General features: G+C 40.5%; 2 protein-coding genes across 2 annotated transcripts; both read right to left on the reverse strand.

Annotated features, from left to right (window-relative positions):
- Positions 1–307: 307 nt before the first annotated feature.
- On the reverse strand, positions 308–4,055 carry LOC308384994 (putative polypeptide N-acetylgalactosaminyltransferase 8; the record flags this gene model as incomplete). The annotated part of the gene is made up of 9 exons (XM_080863704.1): positions 308–427; positions 1,207–1,377; positions 1,936–2,028; positions 2,138–2,275; positions 2,470–2,655; positions 2,779–2,893; positions 3,006–3,203; positions 3,724–3,856; positions 3,962–4,055. 9 exons carry the CDS (start codon positions 4,053–4,055, stop codon positions 308–310), a joined length of 1,248 nt encoding a protein of 415 aa, XP_080719830.1.
- Positions 4,056–8,938: 4,883 nt separating this feature from the next.
- On the reverse strand, positions 8,939–18,016 carry LOC308392546 (putative polypeptide N-acetylgalactosaminyltransferase 8; the record flags this gene model as incomplete). The annotated part of the gene is made up of 11 exons (XM_080875615.1): positions 8,939–9,058; positions 9,168–9,338; positions 9,936–10,028; positions 10,156–10,293; positions 10,805–10,990; positions 11,294–11,408; positions 11,521–11,718; positions 12,172–12,358; positions 12,542–12,708; positions 12,837–13,182; positions 17,842–18,016. 11 exons carry the CDS (start codon positions 18,014–18,016, stop codon positions 8,939–8,941), a joined length of 1,896 nt encoding a protein of 631 aa, XP_080731741.1.
- Positions 18,017–19,903: the final 1,887 nt, after the last annotated feature.

Here is a 19,903-nt window from a genome sequence, read left to right on the forward strand (position 1 = left end):
AGTGTGTTGCAGACAAATGAGGTGCAATTCATGGCACTTCTAGTAAGGGCATATATAACTGGAAACATCCTCCTAGGATTTTACGACTGTGTCCCTTTGTTTCGAATTTTGAAAAAGTCTCAAAGTTTGATGTTGTATTATAAAATGAAAATCTTTGGTAAAAAAAAATCACATTTCCTTTTTAGTTTTTTTTTTTTTTATAAGAACTTTGACATTGAAAATATTTTAAAGAAAATGAAATAATGTCCACAAGAGAGCATCCTGGAGTAATGTATCCACTGCTCTATGAGCAGAGTTCAAACACACTTTAAAACAGCTTGGCTATGTGTTGACTTTGCCATCTTTGACCTGTACATTCCCGCATTAGAAGTTTCTGGTTTGTAACTTCCAGGCATCTCTTTGTCTTTCTGTTCTTCAGTTCTTTGCCCTTGGAAAGAAAACACAAAGAGTTATAAATTCAGCCATTTTATTTAATTTTTTATTCATTTATTTTTTTTGCCTGCCCTGTCAAGATCTGTAACAATCAGAATTATTGTCTGAAGGACAAGAAAAATGCCCAACAGATTTATTTTCCCAAGTGGATCATTATGACTTTTGCTCTACTGTACCACTTGATTGTCATAGTTTATTCAATCTTTATTATTCATTTATTTTTTTTACTTTTAACTCATTACAATCAGAGCGGATAGGACCGGGGGATGGAAAAGAGAAAGAAGAAGAAAAGTCGGGAAGACAATTAACAAAAGGAGAGAGAAAGACAAATAGAGGAGAAGAGAGAGAGAGGAAAAAGACACTAAAAACTAGTTAGATAACCTAGTAAGAATAAGAAAAAACAAAACAACACAGTAGGGAAATCACGGCAACAACCAACATAAGCATGAGTAACAGTAAATAATAAATACTGAATGTTACTGAGCAGCATACAAGACTGATAATGCATGATATGTTTAGGGGCAGCAGCCAACCAAGATAGTATGTGTCTGTGAGTACCTGTTTGTACACAGGCAGGTACTCAGGTGTGAGCACCTGTGTTTGTAAGCCCACTTGTATTCCTATTCCATGGTTCTCAATGTAACTTACAGTTTGTTTAGTTAGGAGACAAACAGTGTTCATTCAACCTCTTCTGAGAAATAGTAAACCATAACTGTGCTCCACATATCCCGACTTTAAAAAAACATGGGTTAAAAAAACTTCATTATGTGGTACCTGAGTGAAGTCCCAGTATATCCCCATTCCTTTCTGCACAGCCTCCTTACAGTTGTACAGGCCAGGCTCAGTTTCTTCTGTGCCTATGTCAGCTAAACAGCGGTTGTCATTGTACTTATGTGCCTTGATGCCACCAATGTAGAGCTCACCCGTTCCACGATAATATGCCAACTTAAAAGATAAAAGAGACAAAGGTCAAAATGATATCAAGATGTAAAAAAGTCAAACAAATGACACAGACAACAGGGTTTCAGACCACAAGGGATGATCATAAGCATGTGTAACTTATGTATGTCTTTTAATATACATAATAAATACACGTAATCTGAATTTGGCTCCGCCCTCCTTGCTTCCAGCAGGACTGCAAAATTAAACATCACTCTCTGGAAGTCCCATTCATTTGTTTTACATTTGTGCCTTTGTGATGGTTCTTGAGCTCAACCAGTGTGTAGCAAAGAAGGAACTTCAGTTTAAGCAACTTTGTGTTTCTGTGGACAAGAAATTATCTTAATGCCACTGCACATACACAAATGCATGTGCTTGGAATGGGACATCCTGTGCGTGATTTAAAAATACCAGCCGCACTGGAAGCAGTCTCAGGTTGAACAAAGGTTTAAAATGGTTGACTTTTGTTGGTGTTTTTTGTTAGTTTGTTTGTTTTTATCTTAACTTTACGAATGCACCTCTGTTACTCATGATTCTGGACAAACATGTCACTACTTCACTTACTTGAGAAACATAATAGTGGCAGTTGTAGGCAATAGGTGTGTGACCTGGTACTGGACCTTGGTCTAGGCACATGTCAGCATCAAGGTTCTTCATCTGTCAATATGATGGATAAAAGCAAATCATGGAAAAACACAGATTCCCACAAATCCCGCAGGACTCGACTGTAACAAACTTACTAAGCAACAGAGAAGAGTCAACTTACTCCTCCGTATGCGAGGAGGTCGTCCCAGGGATCCAGCTTAGGATACACATTATCCAGGTACCATTTGAAAGGTTTACAGTTCAGCCTTTCTCTGAGTTTCTTCCTCTCTGAAATGTCGCCTATGTCAATTCCATGATTCTGCAGGAACAAAGAAAAAGATGTGAATCGATTCATAGATTGTGACTGAGGAAGAATTTGAAGAAAGATTTTCGTTAAATGTCGATGCTGAAAACACAAAGAGCTCTCAAAGGCCTCATGACTCTATGAACAGGAGAATGAAATATCCTTTAGAGAAAACATAATTTGCTGTTTGTGTCAGTGCCACAAAACACCTCAAATGGGATGTTCCAAGCCAAGTTAACGTTGTGCTTGTATTCATCCATCCAGATCTCTGCAACTCTGAGGGCATTTCTCTTCATGGCAGGACCCAGGTCAGGCATGTAGGGCTTGTGGGCCCTCTCGATGTGGGCGATCTTGGAACATGGAACAACTTCAACACTGCCTCCACATGTCCATACCTACATGAAAAAAAAGTGCACCTTAAAAACAAATACATATTTCATCACTCATGACTGCTCCACAACTCTTCTTTAAAATCATTATTATGAAAGAAAATTTATAACCATGTGGTCTTTACTCACACGAATTCCCAGCTCAACATTTTCTCCACCATACACTTTCATTCCTTCATCAAGGACTCCAATTTCCCCCAGAAACTTTCTATCAGCAACCAGGATCCCCATGACAGATGGACTCCTAAAGTCAAAGAAGAGAACTCCATTTTAACTATTGTACATTGATATTAGATCATAATGATAGAGTTAATATGGCTGTTATATTGTTAAACATTGATTTCACTTGAACTTACTTGCCAGGCAGTGAACCGTCATTAGGTTTGTAATACTCGGGTGTAAAACTCTCATACATGCACCACAGAGCCCAGTCGAAGGCGTGTGCACTGGGATGATATGTAGTAACCTTGAGATCATCAAAGCTGACTTTATCAAACACCGGGGAAACCACCACAGTTCGGTCAGCTTTAATCTGTGTCAGCAGAGGTTCAGCCCTGTATGAAGGAGGGGAAAAAATGATGGTTCAAAAAATGTTACATAATAAGTGGAAGTCACACCCTTAAAGACTTCAGTGGAAGCACACACCCAGCTGTCGCATTTAATGGTCACTTCACGTGATCTCTTTTATTTTTCAAAAGATACACCCACCTGTCAACTTTTAACTGATGCACAGGGTTGGGATGCTGTGACAGTTTGTTCTTTTAAAAATAATTCTTTAACAAAAAGATTGTCTAAGCAGCATCTGCGTCATCACCACCAGCACCATAACACAAGTTAATTACTGTCTCAGTAAATCTGCTCAATGGTTTGAAGACCATAGTGTAGTTGTACAGAGATCACTGCTCAGTGGGTTACTGGGAAGTTGCAACTGTGTGTAACGCTTGTGTGTGTTTAAGAAGGTAAACATGTTAATCTCAGCAAGTTTATTCTGAAACCGTGACACCAGCCAGCTATGGCCTCAAATCAGTGGAATGAACAAGTGAATGAAAACATGCACTTTTGCCATGTTCCTACCACATCTCATGGACTTCAATGTGTGCGTCCAGGATGGCCGCCACGTCAGCAGTAGCAGCCCTGCACCCGGATGCTCTGGGGTTCTCCTGCTCAAGCGACTTCATGTACCTATCAAGGTCACCCTTCAGATTTTCTGAATTGTATAAAGAAAAAGATCCTTCGTAGAACTTTTTGTTTGTTTTTTTGTTTTCCCAGGGTTTTTGGGTGGGTCATTGACACTACAGTCAGTGAGTCATACTTTGGCACTGCAACAGACAGGCGACTGTGGCGGGGCGTGGTCTGCGATGCTGCTGCAGGTGAGATGGACGCACCTGCATGGCATCTACTATCATGCCTCGCCAACTTAGAAGTCTTTGCTCAGTTTGAGTTGTTGTGTTGGTGATGTGTGCGGCTGGCAGCAGGAAAGCTGTGCCAGTTCGTGTGTGTTTAACACCACCAGGGTGCAGAGGAGGCTACCCCCCCCCCCCCCCCCCCCCCCCTGTCCCCTTCTGGCTGCCTCTGCCTCAATTTTATCCCACAACTTAGACATTCACATTATTCACACTCTCATTACACATACATATAGGATCTTGGGGATGGGCACAATCACGGAGTCCAAATTACCATCAGGGTGTACACCTCACCCCTGGCGTCGTTGCCCACCTCTCAATTTTAAACACACTTAGACATTGAGGGCTATCAGGAGGGACTATGCGCTTACCTGCTGCTCCTTGGCAGGTAGCTCCATGCCCTCCTGGGTTTTAATTGCACCTTAGAACACACATGCATCAACACTACAATGAGCGGGTGGAGGGAGGTTTGGAGTCTTCTCCCACCCCCATTCTCTGAGGCCTGCTGGAGCGGGGGGGCTAGGAGGAGGAGTTGGCCGTCCGACTGCGGTCTGGAGTGTGGGGCCTCCCTGCTGCTGCGGAGTCGGGGCGGTCTGCCTCCCCCCACCGCAGGGAAAAGGGTAACACCACCTGGGTCTGGGTGCAGTTCCCCCCTCCAGGGGCAAGGGTACCTAGACTGCAACATCACTGGAGTGCCCAAAAGCACAAGGTGTGCAATACTCAGAGACATGGCCAAGGTAAGAAAGGCTGAAAGACGACCACCACTGAACAAGACACACAAGCTGAAACGTCAAGACTGGGCCAAGAAATATCTCAAGACTGGTTTTTCTAAGGTTTTATGGACTGATGAAATGAGAGTGAGTCTTGATGGGCCAGATGGATGGGCCCGTGGCTGGATTGGTAAAGGGCAGAGAGCTCCAGTCCGACTCAGACGGCAGCAAGGTGGAGGTGGAGTACTGGTTTGGGCTGGTATCATCAAAGATGAGCTTGTGGGGCCTTTTCGGGTTGAGGATGGAGTCAAGCTCAACTCCCAGTCCTACTGCCAGTTCCTGGAAGACACCTTCTACAAGCAGTGGTATTCCTCAAAAATACAACTTGCCTAATAATTCTGCACTCCCTGTATATCTAGCTGGCACCTCTCAACCTCATGCACTAACTCAGGCTCCGTCCCCACCAGAGATGTGAAATTCCATATCCCAATTGTGAGTCTTGTTAGACGGAGATCGGTCCACCAGAGCCCCTGCTCCTGGCAGCTGCATGACACACATTGTACCCAACCCCTATGGCAGCTCCTGCGGGTGGTGGACCTAAAGGAGGATGGGCCCATGTCCAGTCTGTGCCCAACGGGGAACAAAGACCCGGCCACCAGACGCTTGCCGTCGGGCACCCTCCTCAGGCCTGTCTCCTGGGCGGGGCCCCGGTCACCCTATCCTGGGCAGGGTAAACTGTTCCCTTAATTGTATAATCATACGGGTCTTTTGAATTGCTGTTTGTCTGGTCTCTCACCCAGGACCAATTTGCCATGGGAGACCCTACCAGGGGGCAAAAGCCCCCCCCCCCTCCCCCCGACAATATAGCCCTTGGGATCCCTGGGACACAGAAGGTAGCGATTCACGGAGGGGGGAATGTTGTCTGTCTAATGTAGAAAGTTTTTGATTTAAAATTGAAACAGGCAATGTGGAGTCGGTATGAACAGTGTAATGGAGCACCTTTAACAGAATGGGATCTGCTTAAAAGTAATGGGAATCAGTTACACTGAAGCATTAGGAAAAAATAAATGAGCAGTTTTATTCAGGACTGTGTGTTTGTATTAGTTTTTCATTATGATGCACTACATTCCAGAGAACTCTACAAAATAGTCAGATATCTGTTCCCTTTTAGGCATGCATCCTGATGTTAGTCATGTTTAAATTAAATATTTAAATTATATTATATTTCAGTTGAATGATATTCCTTCATAGGTCTTTACCACATTTATTTTTCATTAGTAACATAACAGACATAAGATCTATAAAATACATTTCAAAATCTTTTAACTACCCACTAGTGCCAACAGGACTGTGATGGACCGAGTTGAAAAAAAGGAGTCCCAGGAATTATTAGAAAAATATAGTTTCCATTTATTTAACCCCCAAAAATTATATTTACAAGAATAATAAATGTTGAGCTCATAAAAGAGGTCAAAGAAACAAAACTGAACTCAGGCAAAGACTGCAAACGTAACAAACCAAATGACTGCTACAAACATACATAATTGACCTAAACATGAAATGACATACAAGGGTATATACAGGGAGTGCAGAATTATTAGGCAAGTTGTATTTTTGAGGAATAATTTTATTATTGAACAACAACCATGTTCTCAATGAACCCAAAAAACTCATTAATATCAAAGCTGAATGTTTTTGGAAGTAGTTTTTAGTTTGAGCTATTTTAGGGGGATATCTGTGTGTGCAGGTGACTATTACTGTGCATAATTATTAGGCAACTTAACAAAAAACAAATATATACCCATTTCAATTATTTATTTTTACCAGTGACACCAATATAACATCTCCACATTCACAAATATACATTTCTGACATTCAAAAACAAAACAAAAACAAATCAGCGACCAATATAGCCACCTTTCTTTGCAAGGACACTCAAAAGCCTGCCATCCATGGATTCTGTCAGTGTTTTGATCTGTTCACCATCAACATTGCGTGCAGCAGCAACCACAGCCTCCCAGACACTGTTCAGAGAGGTGTACTGTTTTCCCTCCTTGTAAATCTCACATTTGATGATGGACCACAGGTTCTCAATGGGGTTCAGATCAGGTGAACAAGGAGGCCATGTCATTAGTTTTTCTTCTTTTATACCCTTTCTTGCCAGCCACGCTGTGGAGTACTTGGACGCGTGTGATGGAGCATTGTCCTGCATGAAAATCATGTTTTTCTTGAAGGATGCAGACTTCTTCCTGTACCACTGCTTGAAGAAGGTGTCTTCCAGAAACTGGCAGTAGGACTGGGAGTTGAGCTTGACTCCATCCTCAACCCGAAAAGGCCCCACAAGCTCATCTTTGATGATACCAGCCCAAACCAGTACTCCACCTCCACCTTGCTGGCGTCTGAGTCGGACTGGAGCTCTCTGCCCTTTACCAATCCAGCCACGGGCCCATCCATCTGGCCCATCAAGACTCACTCTCATTTCATCAGTCCATAAAACCTTAGAAAAACCAGTCTTGAGATATTTCTTGGCCCAGTCTTGACGTTTCAGCTTGTGTGTCTTGTTCAGTGGTGGTCGTCTTTCAGCCTTTCTTACCTTGGCCATGTCTCTGAGTATTGCACACCTTGTGCTTTTGGGCACTCCAGTGATGTTGCAGCTCTGAAATATGGCCAAACTGGTGGCAAGTGGCATCTTGGCAGCTGCACGCTTGACTTTTCTCAGTTCATGGGCAGTTATTTTGCGCCTTGGTTTTTCCACACGCTTCTTGCGACCCTGTTGACTATTTTGAATGAAACGCTTGATTGTTCGATGATCACGCTTCAGAAGCTTTGCAATTTTGAGACTGCTGCATCCCTCTGCAAGATATCTCACTATTTTTGACTTTTCTGAGCCTGTCAAGTCCTTCTTTTGACCCATTTTGCCAAAGGAAAGGACGTTGCCTAATAATTATGCACACCTGATATAGGGTGTTGATGTCATTAGACCACACCCCTTCTCATTACAGAGATGCACATCACCTAATATGCTTAATTGATAGTAGGCTTTCGAGCCTATACAGCTTGGAGTAAGACAACATGCATGAAGAGGATGATGTGGACACAATACTCATTTGCCTAATAATTCTGCACTCCCTGTATAATGGCTGATCAGACCATTGTGACACATGAGGGGTAACAAACAAAACACAATCATAAATCACAAACGATGCAGTACAACCTAGTTTGCTAATAAACTAAACACTAAAGAAGAAAATCAAAAACCCCATTAAACCCTAAACTCAAATATTTAATTAAATACAAATACTTTGTTTTTAAAGTAAAGAAAACACCCATTCTCCCCTTCAGCAGGAAGTGGTGGTGTGGTCCAATTATCTTCTTTTCATTTAATGGTTTCAAACCCTGGCTACCATCTTTTGTCCAGCAACTCCCAGGGATTATGGCAGGTAAGAAATAAAAAGACAAAGGTTAGTCAGAAAGCAAAGAAATGAAGTATGAATACATAAGTAAACTAAATGCGCGCGCTTACAAATAGAACAAATGTATCCAAACCAATCAATAAAGTTATTGGAAACTAAAATGTATTACTATGTTCAAATGAAGAAAGAAAATACAAAAGTTACCGACTTTAGAGTGTGGCCACGGGTTTGGCCATCACAAGGACAGATATGAATTATAGATTTTGCTATGGTAACTACCGTTAAAATACTGGAAACTCAAGTCCTTCAAACTTTTAACAGACAGAGCAAATGTGTTATTAAAAGATATTATTTTATGGTCTCCATTGTAGCTGAAACTTAATAAGTAAAGCATCACTTTAAAACTGCAATTACCAAGCATGAGTTTTACTGGGACAGAATATGTGAACATGGATTTGCTGCAATTCATGTCAACTCTTGTACAGACATATAATTGGCAACACCCTGCTAGGATTTCACAACTGTTTAACTTTGTCTTGAATGTTGAAAAGACTCAAAGTTTGTTGTGCTACTCTAGACTGAAAATCTTTGATACAAAACCTATTTAATATCTAAGGTATTTTTACAAATATCTTGGCTTTAAAATCTGTAATACACACACACTCACATTAAAAGTATTGGAAGCAAAAGTAAATGTATTGTTCTCAATAGAGCACCCAGGTGTAACTTATCCACTGCCCAATGAGCAGAGCTCAAACACACTTTAAAAGGGTTTGATTATGTGTTGAATTGTCCATCTTTGACCTGTACATTCCTGTATTATAAGTTTCTTGTTTATAATTTCCAGGCATCTCTTTGTCTGTCTGTTCTTCAGTTCTTCGCCCTGGGAAAGAAAGCAAAGTGTTAAAAAAAAGGCAGCTAGTTTGTTCAGTTTTAAGACTAACAGTGCTCATTCAACCTGTTCTGAGATGCAGCAAACAACTTTGTAGTACCTGAGTGAAGTCCCAGTATATCCCCATTCCTTTCTGCATAGCCTCTTTACAGTTGTACAGGCCAGGCTCAGTTTCTTTTGTGCCCGTGTCAGCTAAACATCGGTTGTCATTGTGCTTATGTGACTTCATGCCACCAATGTAGAGCTCACCCGTTCCACGATAATATGTGAACTTAGAAAGGAAGAAAGAGAAAGAGACAGAGAGATACAGAGGGCAAAATGATATTAGGATGTTAAAAATGCTAACAACAGACAATAAGGAACAATAATTAACTTCTTCGATCTCTGTGGACTGTGACATTCATTTCAGATGGAATTGCACGCACAAATGCTTGTGTTTTGAAAGAGACATCCTGGGTGCGATCTAAAAATACCAGCTGCACTGTCAACAATCCTGAGCTTAACAAAGAGACAAGCTTAAAGACAAAATTACTCAGTTGTAACCCTTTAAAGCTTGAACCATGAAATAATTGCAAGAAAGGTTTTGAAAATAGAAAATAGAGTGTTTACCATTAAAAATTTTAAAAATATGAGTTCCAAATTTATTTTTTCTTCATTTTTTGCTTAAACTTGTGTTGTGCAATTTGTTGAGGTTGTTTGGGGGGGAGGGGGGGAGTCTGAAAAACTCCCAAATTTGTATCAAATATGATACAGTATGCGTTAAAAGATTTAATCAATTTATAGTGTTTTTCGTTTTGATTTTTGTTTTTTACAACTGCACTGCCTTATAATCATGATTATCAACATAATTATAAGGTGCTTCACTTACTTGAGGTCCATAGTAGTAGCAATTGTAGGCTATCGGTGTGTGACCTGGTACTGGACCTTGGTCTAGGCACATGTCAGCATCAAGGTTCTTCATCTGTCATCAGGAGAACATTATGAATATTACAAATGGAAACAGGCAAATCATCAAACACAGATTCCCACACATTGTGCAGGACCTCTCTGTACCAAACATACTAAGCATCAGAGAAAAGTAAACGTACTCCTCCGTATGCGAGGAGGTCGTCCCAGGGATCCAGCTTAGGATACACATTATCCAGGTACCATTTGAAAGGTTTACAGTTCAGCCTTTCTCTGAGTTTCTTCCTCTCTGAAATGTCGCCTATGTCAATTCCATGATTCTGCAAAAAGCAAAATAAGGTGTTAATCAGCTTATAGTTTCATGTGACTGAGGAAGAATCTAAAGAGAGGTTTCCTTTGAATGTCAATGTAGAAAAAGCTAAGAGCACTCAAAGTCTCATAAAGTTGTTAATTAACCAATGTTTTTTTGCGTCATGTAAGTAAACAAATGAAATATCCCTTAAAGAAAGTGTCATTTGCTGTTTGTGTCAGTGCCACAAACACCATGCCACAAAGTTTCTTCCTCTCTGAAATGTCGCCTGTGTCAATTCTATGATTCTGCAGGAACTAAGAAGAAGATGTGAATCGATTCACAGATTGTGACTGAGGAAGAATCTGAAGAAAGATTTTCCTTAAATGTCAATGCAAAAAAAGCTAAAACTCAAACACACAAAGAGCACTCAAAGCCTAATATGTACCCATAACTCATCTCCTCATGACTCTATGAACAGGAGAATGAAATATCCTTTAGAGAAAACATAATTTGCTGTTTGTGTCAGTGCCACAAAACACCTCAAATGGGATGTTCCAAGCCAAGTTAACGTTGTGCTTGTATTCATCCATCCAGATCTCTGCAACTCTGAGGGCATTTCTCTTCATGGCAGGACCCAGGTCAGGCATGTAGGGCTTGTGGGCCCTCTCGATGTGGGCGATCTTGGAACATGGAACAACTTCAACACTGCCTCCACATGTCCATACCTACATGAAAAAAAAAGCACAATAAAACTCAGTCACTATTCTTTCCATGGCTAAGATATAACTTTGGACCTCATCTCCTTGTTTGTATTACATAATGCAATTCATTTACTTGCTACCTGCACCTTCAGTTTCTATGGTATGTTTATAGCCATTTTAAATGATCTGCAGATTCGGACACCTGTGGTGATTATAACAAAATCCAGAAGGTCCATCTGCACAAATATTCTATATAATCTGATGGCAAAGACACTTATGTTTGCTTTACTATGAAAGAAAATTTATAACCATGTGGTCTTTACTCACACGAATTCCCAGCTCAACATTTTCTCCACCATACACTTTCATTCCTTCATCAAGGACTCCAATTTCCCCCAGAAACTTTCTATCAGCAACCATGATCCCCATGACAGATGGACTCCTAAAGTCAAAGAAGAGAACTCCATTTTAACTATTGTACATTGATATTAGATCATAATGATAGAGTTAATATGGCTGTTATATTGTTAAACATTGATTTCACTTGAACTTACTTGCCAGGCAGTGAACCATCATTAAGTTTGTAATACTCGGGTGTAAAACTCTCATACATGCACCACAGAGCCCAGTCGAAGGCGTGTGCATTGGGATGATATGTAGTAACCTTGAGATCATCAAAGTTGACTCTATCAAACACCGGGGAAACCACCACAGTTCTGTCAGCTTTAATCTGTGTCAGCAGAGGTTCAGCCCTGCATGAAGGAGGGGAACAAAGAAAAGGTGGAAAAGTTAGTCAACTAATGTGTACATTTCATTAATTGCTGACATGTCTGGGTCAACACTCTTCAATCACACTATGCAGCATGACTATGGCAACTGGTATAAACTGGAATTATGTGTCACAGTCTGGCTGGCAGACCGTGGGGATGTGGGGAAAGGAGGACCAGATCACCAGACATGTAAAGTGTTTGTATGTGAGAAAGAAAAACGTATTACTCTCAGCAAATCTGTCGTGAAACTTTGACACATCCATGGCCTCAAAAAATCACTGATGGCAATTTATATTTGGTAAACTTGTAGCTAATCTCATGAAGACAGCATTGATATGTTCTTTAACACAATGTGGTAATATAATGATAAAAGAAAACAGAAAATATAAGACTTAAACCAACAACTGAATATATGTATTTCTGCCATGTTCCTACCACATCTCATGGACTTCAATGTGTGCGTCCAGGATGGCCACCACATCAGCAGTAGCAGCCCTCCACCCGGATGCTCTGGCATGAGCGAGACCTCTCTGCTCACTGTGCCTCACTCTCACAATACGGAGATTAGGGTTCTCCTGCTCAAGCAACTTCACATAAACGTCAAGGTCACCCTTCAGATTGTCTGAATGGAAAAAGATAGTTATGTTTTTTTCTGAAGGAAGTGTGGGTAAGGAAGTGATACCAGCAGATTCAAACCATCTAAAGAAGAAAACTAGTCCCAAACATGTGTGATGTGATAGTCTTCACTCAGCTTTTGATGATATATTTGAATTGGCTTATAACCAATCGTTTGTATCCAATTTACCATTAGAACTATGGTCATCCACCATTATTATCTCCTTCAGCAGGTTTTTAGGAGTGCGGTCGATGATGCTGCGCAGGGCTCTTTGGAGAACAGACAGGGCTTCATCCAGGTAGATGAGCACCACACTGAGACTTGGCAGGTCCTTGGGGTAACTCTTTTTCAAACACCTATTTATTAAAAAGATCAGAAATTTGAAATATTTTAGCAAGAAATAGACTGGATAGAGTAATTTTTTTTCTTTGAATGTACAGGAGAGAGAATGAAAGATTAAAATGAAAAGTTGTAAAAGTTGTACCGAGGATCTCTGGAATCTGGAAGAGGTCGATCCAGAGGGAGGCGATCGCTCAGAAAAACATTGTACCCATACTTCTCATACAGGCTCTGAGCCTCTCTTTGGTCATCTTCAGAGAGATTTGCCCCCCACTCCTTGAACAAGACCGAGTTAGGGAACAGTTTTTCAGACTTTTTCATTTGATCTGCTTCATTTTGGGGTTGGATATTTGCATCATCTTTCTTCTTCTCTGCTTGCTTTTGAACTGCTGGCTGTTGGACTTCTGCTGATTTTCTTTGTTTTTCTCTGTCCTCTTCCAATATTTTCTGCATGATATCCTGCTTTTTCTCAAAACCTCTGAGTACTTTGTCTTCAGTAAAAGAGAATGTAAGAAAAAACATGATCAAAGAAATGGAATGAGTAACTTTCATACATGCACTCATCTTCTACATTTCCTACCTCTGTTTACATGCATACAGAAGGATAAAAACAAAAGCATAAATAAAAATACACTGCACGTTCAAAAGCTAAAATTGCAGTATTAAACACTGTTAGATTTGTGTTCTCATGAGTAAATATATTGATTTATTTTATGTTGGGAGAGACGTTTTTTCTGATTGTCGTTTTCTGATTATCATTTTATTTTGAAAGAGATTTTACTTTGGTGATTGTTTTTTCATTTCCTCTTCCTGTTCCGTGTGTGTGTTCAGTTGGCGCGAACTGCAGCAATGATGTATCTCATTCCCTTCCTGTGTTGCTAACAATAAAAGAAACGGGCAAAGTAATCAACCAAGTGAGTGTATTATTAAGAGAACATGGCCGAAGAAGAAGAAAACTCTTCAAGCTCAACAGGTTATGGGCCCAGGCGTGACACAACAGGAGGAAGATGGCAGAGGTTAGTGTTCAACGGAGACGAAAACAGTTACGAACTTTGGGAGGCGAAGTTTCTCGGCCACATGCGGATCATTGGCCTAAAGGACACTATATTATCAGTCACTAACCCAGATGCAGAGAAGAATGCTGAATGCTACGCTGAACTGATACAGTTTCTCGATGATAAAAGTCTGTCACTGGTAATGAGAGATGCGGCTGACGACGGAAGAAAAGCTTTAAAAATACTACGTGACCACTACGATAGTAAAGGCAAGCCCAGAATCATCGCACTGTACACAGAGCTGACGTCTTTACAGGAGAAACCAGATGAGACAGTGACAGATTATATTATCCGAGCTGAAAAAGCAGTGACCTCTCTAAGAAATGCAAAAGAAGTCATCAGTGATGGACTTATTATCGCTATGATTCTAAAGGGGCTTCCTGAAACTTACAAGCCATTTGCTATCCACACAACTCAAAGCAGTGAAGATTTAACATTCACACAGTTCAAAAGCAACCTACGAAGTTACGAGGAAACAGAAAAATTTGACAACAAAGTAAAAGTGGATAATGTGATGAAGGTTGATTTAACATCAATCACCTGCCATGGATGTGGAAACAAAGGACATTTTGTAAAAGATTGTCGCCAAAAGGGAACACCTAAGTGGTGTAACTACCATAGAAGCTCGACACACAGTGATGAGACATGTAGAAGAAAAACCAAGTACAGAGATGACGCAAAACTAACTGTAGTAAAACTAGAGGGCAAGAAAGAAGAGCAGACTTTTGTATTTAAAGTCAGTCAAAGACCTCTGACTACTGACATAATGAGAGAAGGACTAATGGTGGACTGTGGTGCGACTTCACACGTCATTACGGAGAAGAATAAGTTCATAAAGTTCGACGAGACCTTTGATCCTGGGGAACACTACATGGAGCTCGCTGATGGATCCAGGACAAACAACGTTGCACTCAAGAGGGGAGACGCGAACGTCTCTCTACGAGACACACAAGGACACTGTACTACCATCACACTGAGAGATGCCCTGTTCATCCCATCCTACCCTCAGAGCATATTTTCAGTGAAGGCAGCTACAAACTATGGAGCACAGGTGATCTTCAAGAAGGGACAGAACGAACTACTGAACAAAGATGGGACAGTCTTCCCCATCGAAGAATACAACAGACTCTACTATTTGAAAACGGTAAACATTGAAACATCACTCAATGACATAATGTCCTGTGATACTGTTAATCTGGCTTGTGATGTAAAAACATGGCACGAAATTTTAGGACATTGTAATGTTAGCGATGTGTTAAAACTACCTGATGTTGTAGATGGCATGAAAATCACAGGCAGTGGGATGCTAGATTGTAATGTGTGCACAGAAGGGAAATTCACTAACAACAGAAACAGACAAAGCGACCCAAAAGCGAGTGAACCATTACAGTTGGTACACACTGACCTAGCCGGCCCTATTGAACCAAGTGGCCAAAGTGGTCATAAATACGCTATAGTATTTACCGATGATTTTTCAGGGGCAGTGTCAGTTTACTTCCTAAAACAAAAAAGTGACACGACAGAGGCCACAGCAAAGTTTCTAGCCGACTGTGCACCATACGGCAGTGTTAAGTGCATTAGATCGGATAATGGCACAGAGTTCACAAGCAGTTCCTTTCAGTCTCTTTTAAGGGAAAAAGGCATAAAGCATGAAACATCTGCACCATATTCTCCTCATCAAAATGGCACAGCTGAGAAGCAATGGAGAACTCTCTTTGAAATGGGGAGGTGTCTCTTACTAGAAAAAGAGCTGCCAAAAGAATTATGGCCTTACGCCGTTCAAAATGCAGCTCACACCCGCAACAGATGCTACAGTAACAGGACTAAAAGTACACCATATCAAATGTTAACAGGGAAAAGACCAGATCTCTCAAAACTGTGGATATTTGGATCAGACTGTTATGCATACACACATAACCACAAGAAACTTGATCCCAGATGTGAAAAAGGAATATTTGTGGGTTATAGTAAAAATACCTCAGCATACCTGGTCTATAACCCTCGCACAGGAAAAGTGTCAAAACACAGGCTTGTGAGATTTATCAAGAAGAACACTGTTGAACAACAAACACAGACTGATGAATATGACTCAGAAATTCAGACTTATGAGTATGTAGTACCCTCAAAAGAAAGTACAGGACAACAAAACGAAAATGCAACAGAGAACAGACCCCCTAGAGATGAGGAAACCACCACAAACGAACCAAACCCTGACATAGAAAGACATGAGGATGATGAGCAAAAACAAACTGAGCGCTATCCTAACAGAGAAAGGAAACCTCCCAAATATCTAGAGGATTATACATCTAACTGCAAAGATTTAACAAATGTAACCTCTGTGAGTGTTGATTACTGTTACAGAGCAACCTGTGGAATCCCCCAAACCTATAAAGAGGCGCTGAAATCACCAGAAGCACCAAGGAGGAAACAGGCAATGACAGAAGAAATCAACCCTCTGAAAGAGAATGACACATTCGAACTGACTACTTTACCTACCGGTAGAAATACCATTGGAGGAAAATGGGTCTACGCCCTCAAAGAAAATTAACAAGGACAAATATTCAAAACCAGGTTTGTAGCAAAAGGTTACAACCAGACACAAGGGATAGACTACCAAGAGACATTTGCACCAACAGCAAACATGACATCTGAATGCAAACCCAGATCCACACCGTGTGATCTAAAAACGGATACTACCACGTGTGGAGAAAATGATGGAAATGAGACTGTTAACTCAAGAGAGTATAGAGAAATAGTGGGCAGCTTGATATATGCCATGACGTGTACGAGACCAGATATAAGCTGGGTTGTTAGCAGACTATCTCAAACACTAGCTCAACCCATGAGAGAGGACCTAGTAATGGCAAAGCAAGTCCTCAGGTATCTGAAAGGTACAAATGACTTTGAACTGATCTTTAAGAAAAGCAGTGAGGATCTAGATCTAATTGCTTACGGTGACTCTGACTGGGTATCCTCTGTAAAAGACAGACGCAGTACAACAGGCTACTGTTGTGCACTTACTAAAGAGGGACCAGTAATATTTTGGAAAACAAAGAAACAGCCTACAGTGGCACTCTCAACATGTGAAGCTGAATACATTGGTCTTGCAACCACTACTCAGGAGAGCATGTATTTAACCCAACTGTTAAACGGCATGGACAAGAAAAGATACACATGTACGAAACTGTTTGGGGACAACCAAGGGGCCATTGCTTTGAGTAAAAACCCTGTGAAGAGACAGAGGTCCAAACACATTGATGTGAAATATCACTTCATTCGTGAGGCGGTAAATGAAGGGAAAATCTGCATTGAATACTGTCCATCAGAAGAAATGACTGCAGACATACTAACAAAACCAGTCACAAGAGTGAGACTCAGAAAGTTTCAAAAATGTTTCTTTGGAAATTCATAAGATGCTATGGGTTGATAGCATGAGAACAAGGGGGGGTGTTAGATTTGTGTTCTCATGAGTAAATATATTGATTTATTTTATGTTGGGAGAGACGTTTTTTCTGATTGTCGTTTTCTGATTATCATTTTATTTTGAAAGAGATTTTACTTTGGTGATTGTTTTTTCATTTCCTCTTCCTGTTCCGTGTGTGTGTTCAGTTGGCGCGAACTGCAGCAATGATGTATCTCATTCCCTTCCTGTGTTGCTAACAATAAAAGAAACGGGCAAAGTAATCAACCAAGTGAGTGTATTATTAAGAGAACATGGCCGAAGAAGAAGAAAACTCTTCAAGCTCAACAAACACTTTAATTGAACAGGGACATAAACTTGTGTTATCATTTTATCTCATTTGTCAACAATAAACTGCAAAAGACCTATTTATTTCTTTTTATAACCATACTAAGGGTGCTTTCATTAATGTCTTTCCCCCTATACTTTTTACTAATAAATCATTGGCGGGCATTGACTTAATGTCATATCTTCAATACATGTGCATGTAAAACTGCCTCTGAATTTAATTGATATTTCGCTTAATTTTATTACCATATTTAACTTTCTTTCTTGTATAAAACCCACGGGTAGCATTTAATCTTAATAATAATAATAATCATCTAAAAGAGAAACTTTAATCTGACTGAACTCACTTAGATCGCTGATTCTTTCCTCCAGGTTGGACGAGGTCTTCATGCGCGGTGTGTCCATCTCGTTTTTAGTGTCCACGCTATGTTGGTGTCCATTCTTCAGAAAGATGCCGAAGTACAGCATGACCCCCACAGCTCCCACTAACAACAACAGCCGTTTTATCCACGTTCCCCTCATTCTGATAACACACCAGCCTCCCAGCCAGACAATCCAACGTGAGAGGACACAAAGAAGCACACACACACAGCTCATCTACTGACTGGACGAGATCAAATAGCTGATAACTTCTGATGTGAATGCTATTAAATCGTTAGTTGAGCAGACACGTGAACATCGCTACCCGCCCATCGCGGCAGGTACGCCCTGCAGCAAGCAGCGTCAGGGTCATGGGTGGGCCCTGTGCGTCCAGACCTGCCCAAAAAAGTGACTGTGCCTCGTGAATGTAACAGACAATAAAAGATATATTGTATATTTAAGAATTCTTTGTAAGAATAGTGTGTTAATAAACATGGTCCAGCCAAATTAATTAAAAACAACTCTCATCTCCTCATTGAATAGCTAACCAGTCAATTAGCCTGTAGTCCAAGCGGGCAGAAATCTCAGACTTGATAAGTATCCCTCACGCTTCTTTGGGACTAAAAAGAGGTCTGCAGAAAAGTCTGCAAAGACCAAAACACCACCATATTACCAGATGACGAGGGGAGGTGCACAACAGACTATCACACAAAAATGACTACATTCCTCAGTGGCTAAAGGATAAATCTAATGACAAAAATCAACTCCTACTTCATCTCATTAATATTACGAGTCCATAAGTAAACTGTGTCTTTTCTTTTTTATTCATATTTCTAAGTATGTGTGAACCCTGAACCCTGAATATTTCTAAGTACTGATTGTAAGATGTGACTGGATTAAAGAAAGAAATTATGGTGAAATGATGACTGAGAGGCTGTACATTTCTGCATTTATCATACTGATAACATAAACGTATGTCTAAGTTTTACATATAAGGACATATTAATGCCGCTGTTGTTTACCAGGACAGACTCATATGCAAACCGATGACCTCGGACTTCTTTTCTTTATTTGAGTCACAGATGATGAAGGTCGGTTCTCTGAAAACCTTTTACTGTATTTTAATCTATCGACCTGCTGGACCTGCTGGGGTCTTTCTAGCTGAATTTAACGACCTTCTGACATCGATCATTAAACTGGAGAAGGTTGTAATATTGGGAGACTTAAACCTTCATATTGATGACGCTTCCTGTAACACTGCTGCTGAGCTCATCACTATCACTGAGTCTTTTAACTTTAAGCAGCATGTTTCTGGCCCCACACATACAAAGGGCCACACACTGGATCTTGTTTTCTCCTGGGTTTAAATATACATGATGTATGTGTGGAAGATGTCCACATGAGTGACCATAGTTGTATATTCTTTAATTTGTCATTTTACGTGGATCCTTCACCTCCTAAATTGATGATCCAAAGGCGGATTATAAACCAGGATGCTGCTAGAAGGTTCTCTGCCATGTTTGACCCTCGCATGGCTCAAAATGATATGGATTCACTTATTTTGTCTTTTAACAATCAATGTAAATCTATTTTAGATACGGTGGCACCTCTGAAACTAAATGTTGTCCATTCTTCAAATTTCTGTCCTTGGATAAATGAAAATATTCGAAATTTTAGGAGATATTGTCGCAAATTAGAACGTTTATGGAAGGCTTCCAAGCTTGAGGTCCATAGGGTACATCTCAAGGAATCAATTTCCTCACTTAACGACATGATAAAAAATGCCAGAACTGAATATTTTGCTAATCTAATAGCTTCAAAAAAGAAAAATCCCAGAGTATTGTTTGATACAATTAAAAACATTGTCTCTCCTGATATTCCTCATGTACCAGTCTATACTAAATCTGATTGTAATGAATTTTTAAACTATTTTATTAATAAGGTCGCTGCCGTCAGGTCTAATATTTCTCCATCATCCTCGATCGGGGCGATCGTGGCTCAAGAGTTGGGTGTTCGTCTTGTTCGTCTTGTAATCGGAAGGTTGCTGGT

This window comes from Rhamphochromis sp. 'chilingali' (assembly GCF_963969265.1).
Source record: "Rhamphochromis sp. 'chilingali' genome assembly, chromosome: 2".
Classification (NCBI taxonomy): Eukaryota; Metazoa; Chordata; class Actinopteri; order Cichliformes; family Cichlidae; genus Rhamphochromis; species Rhamphochromis sp. 'chilingali'.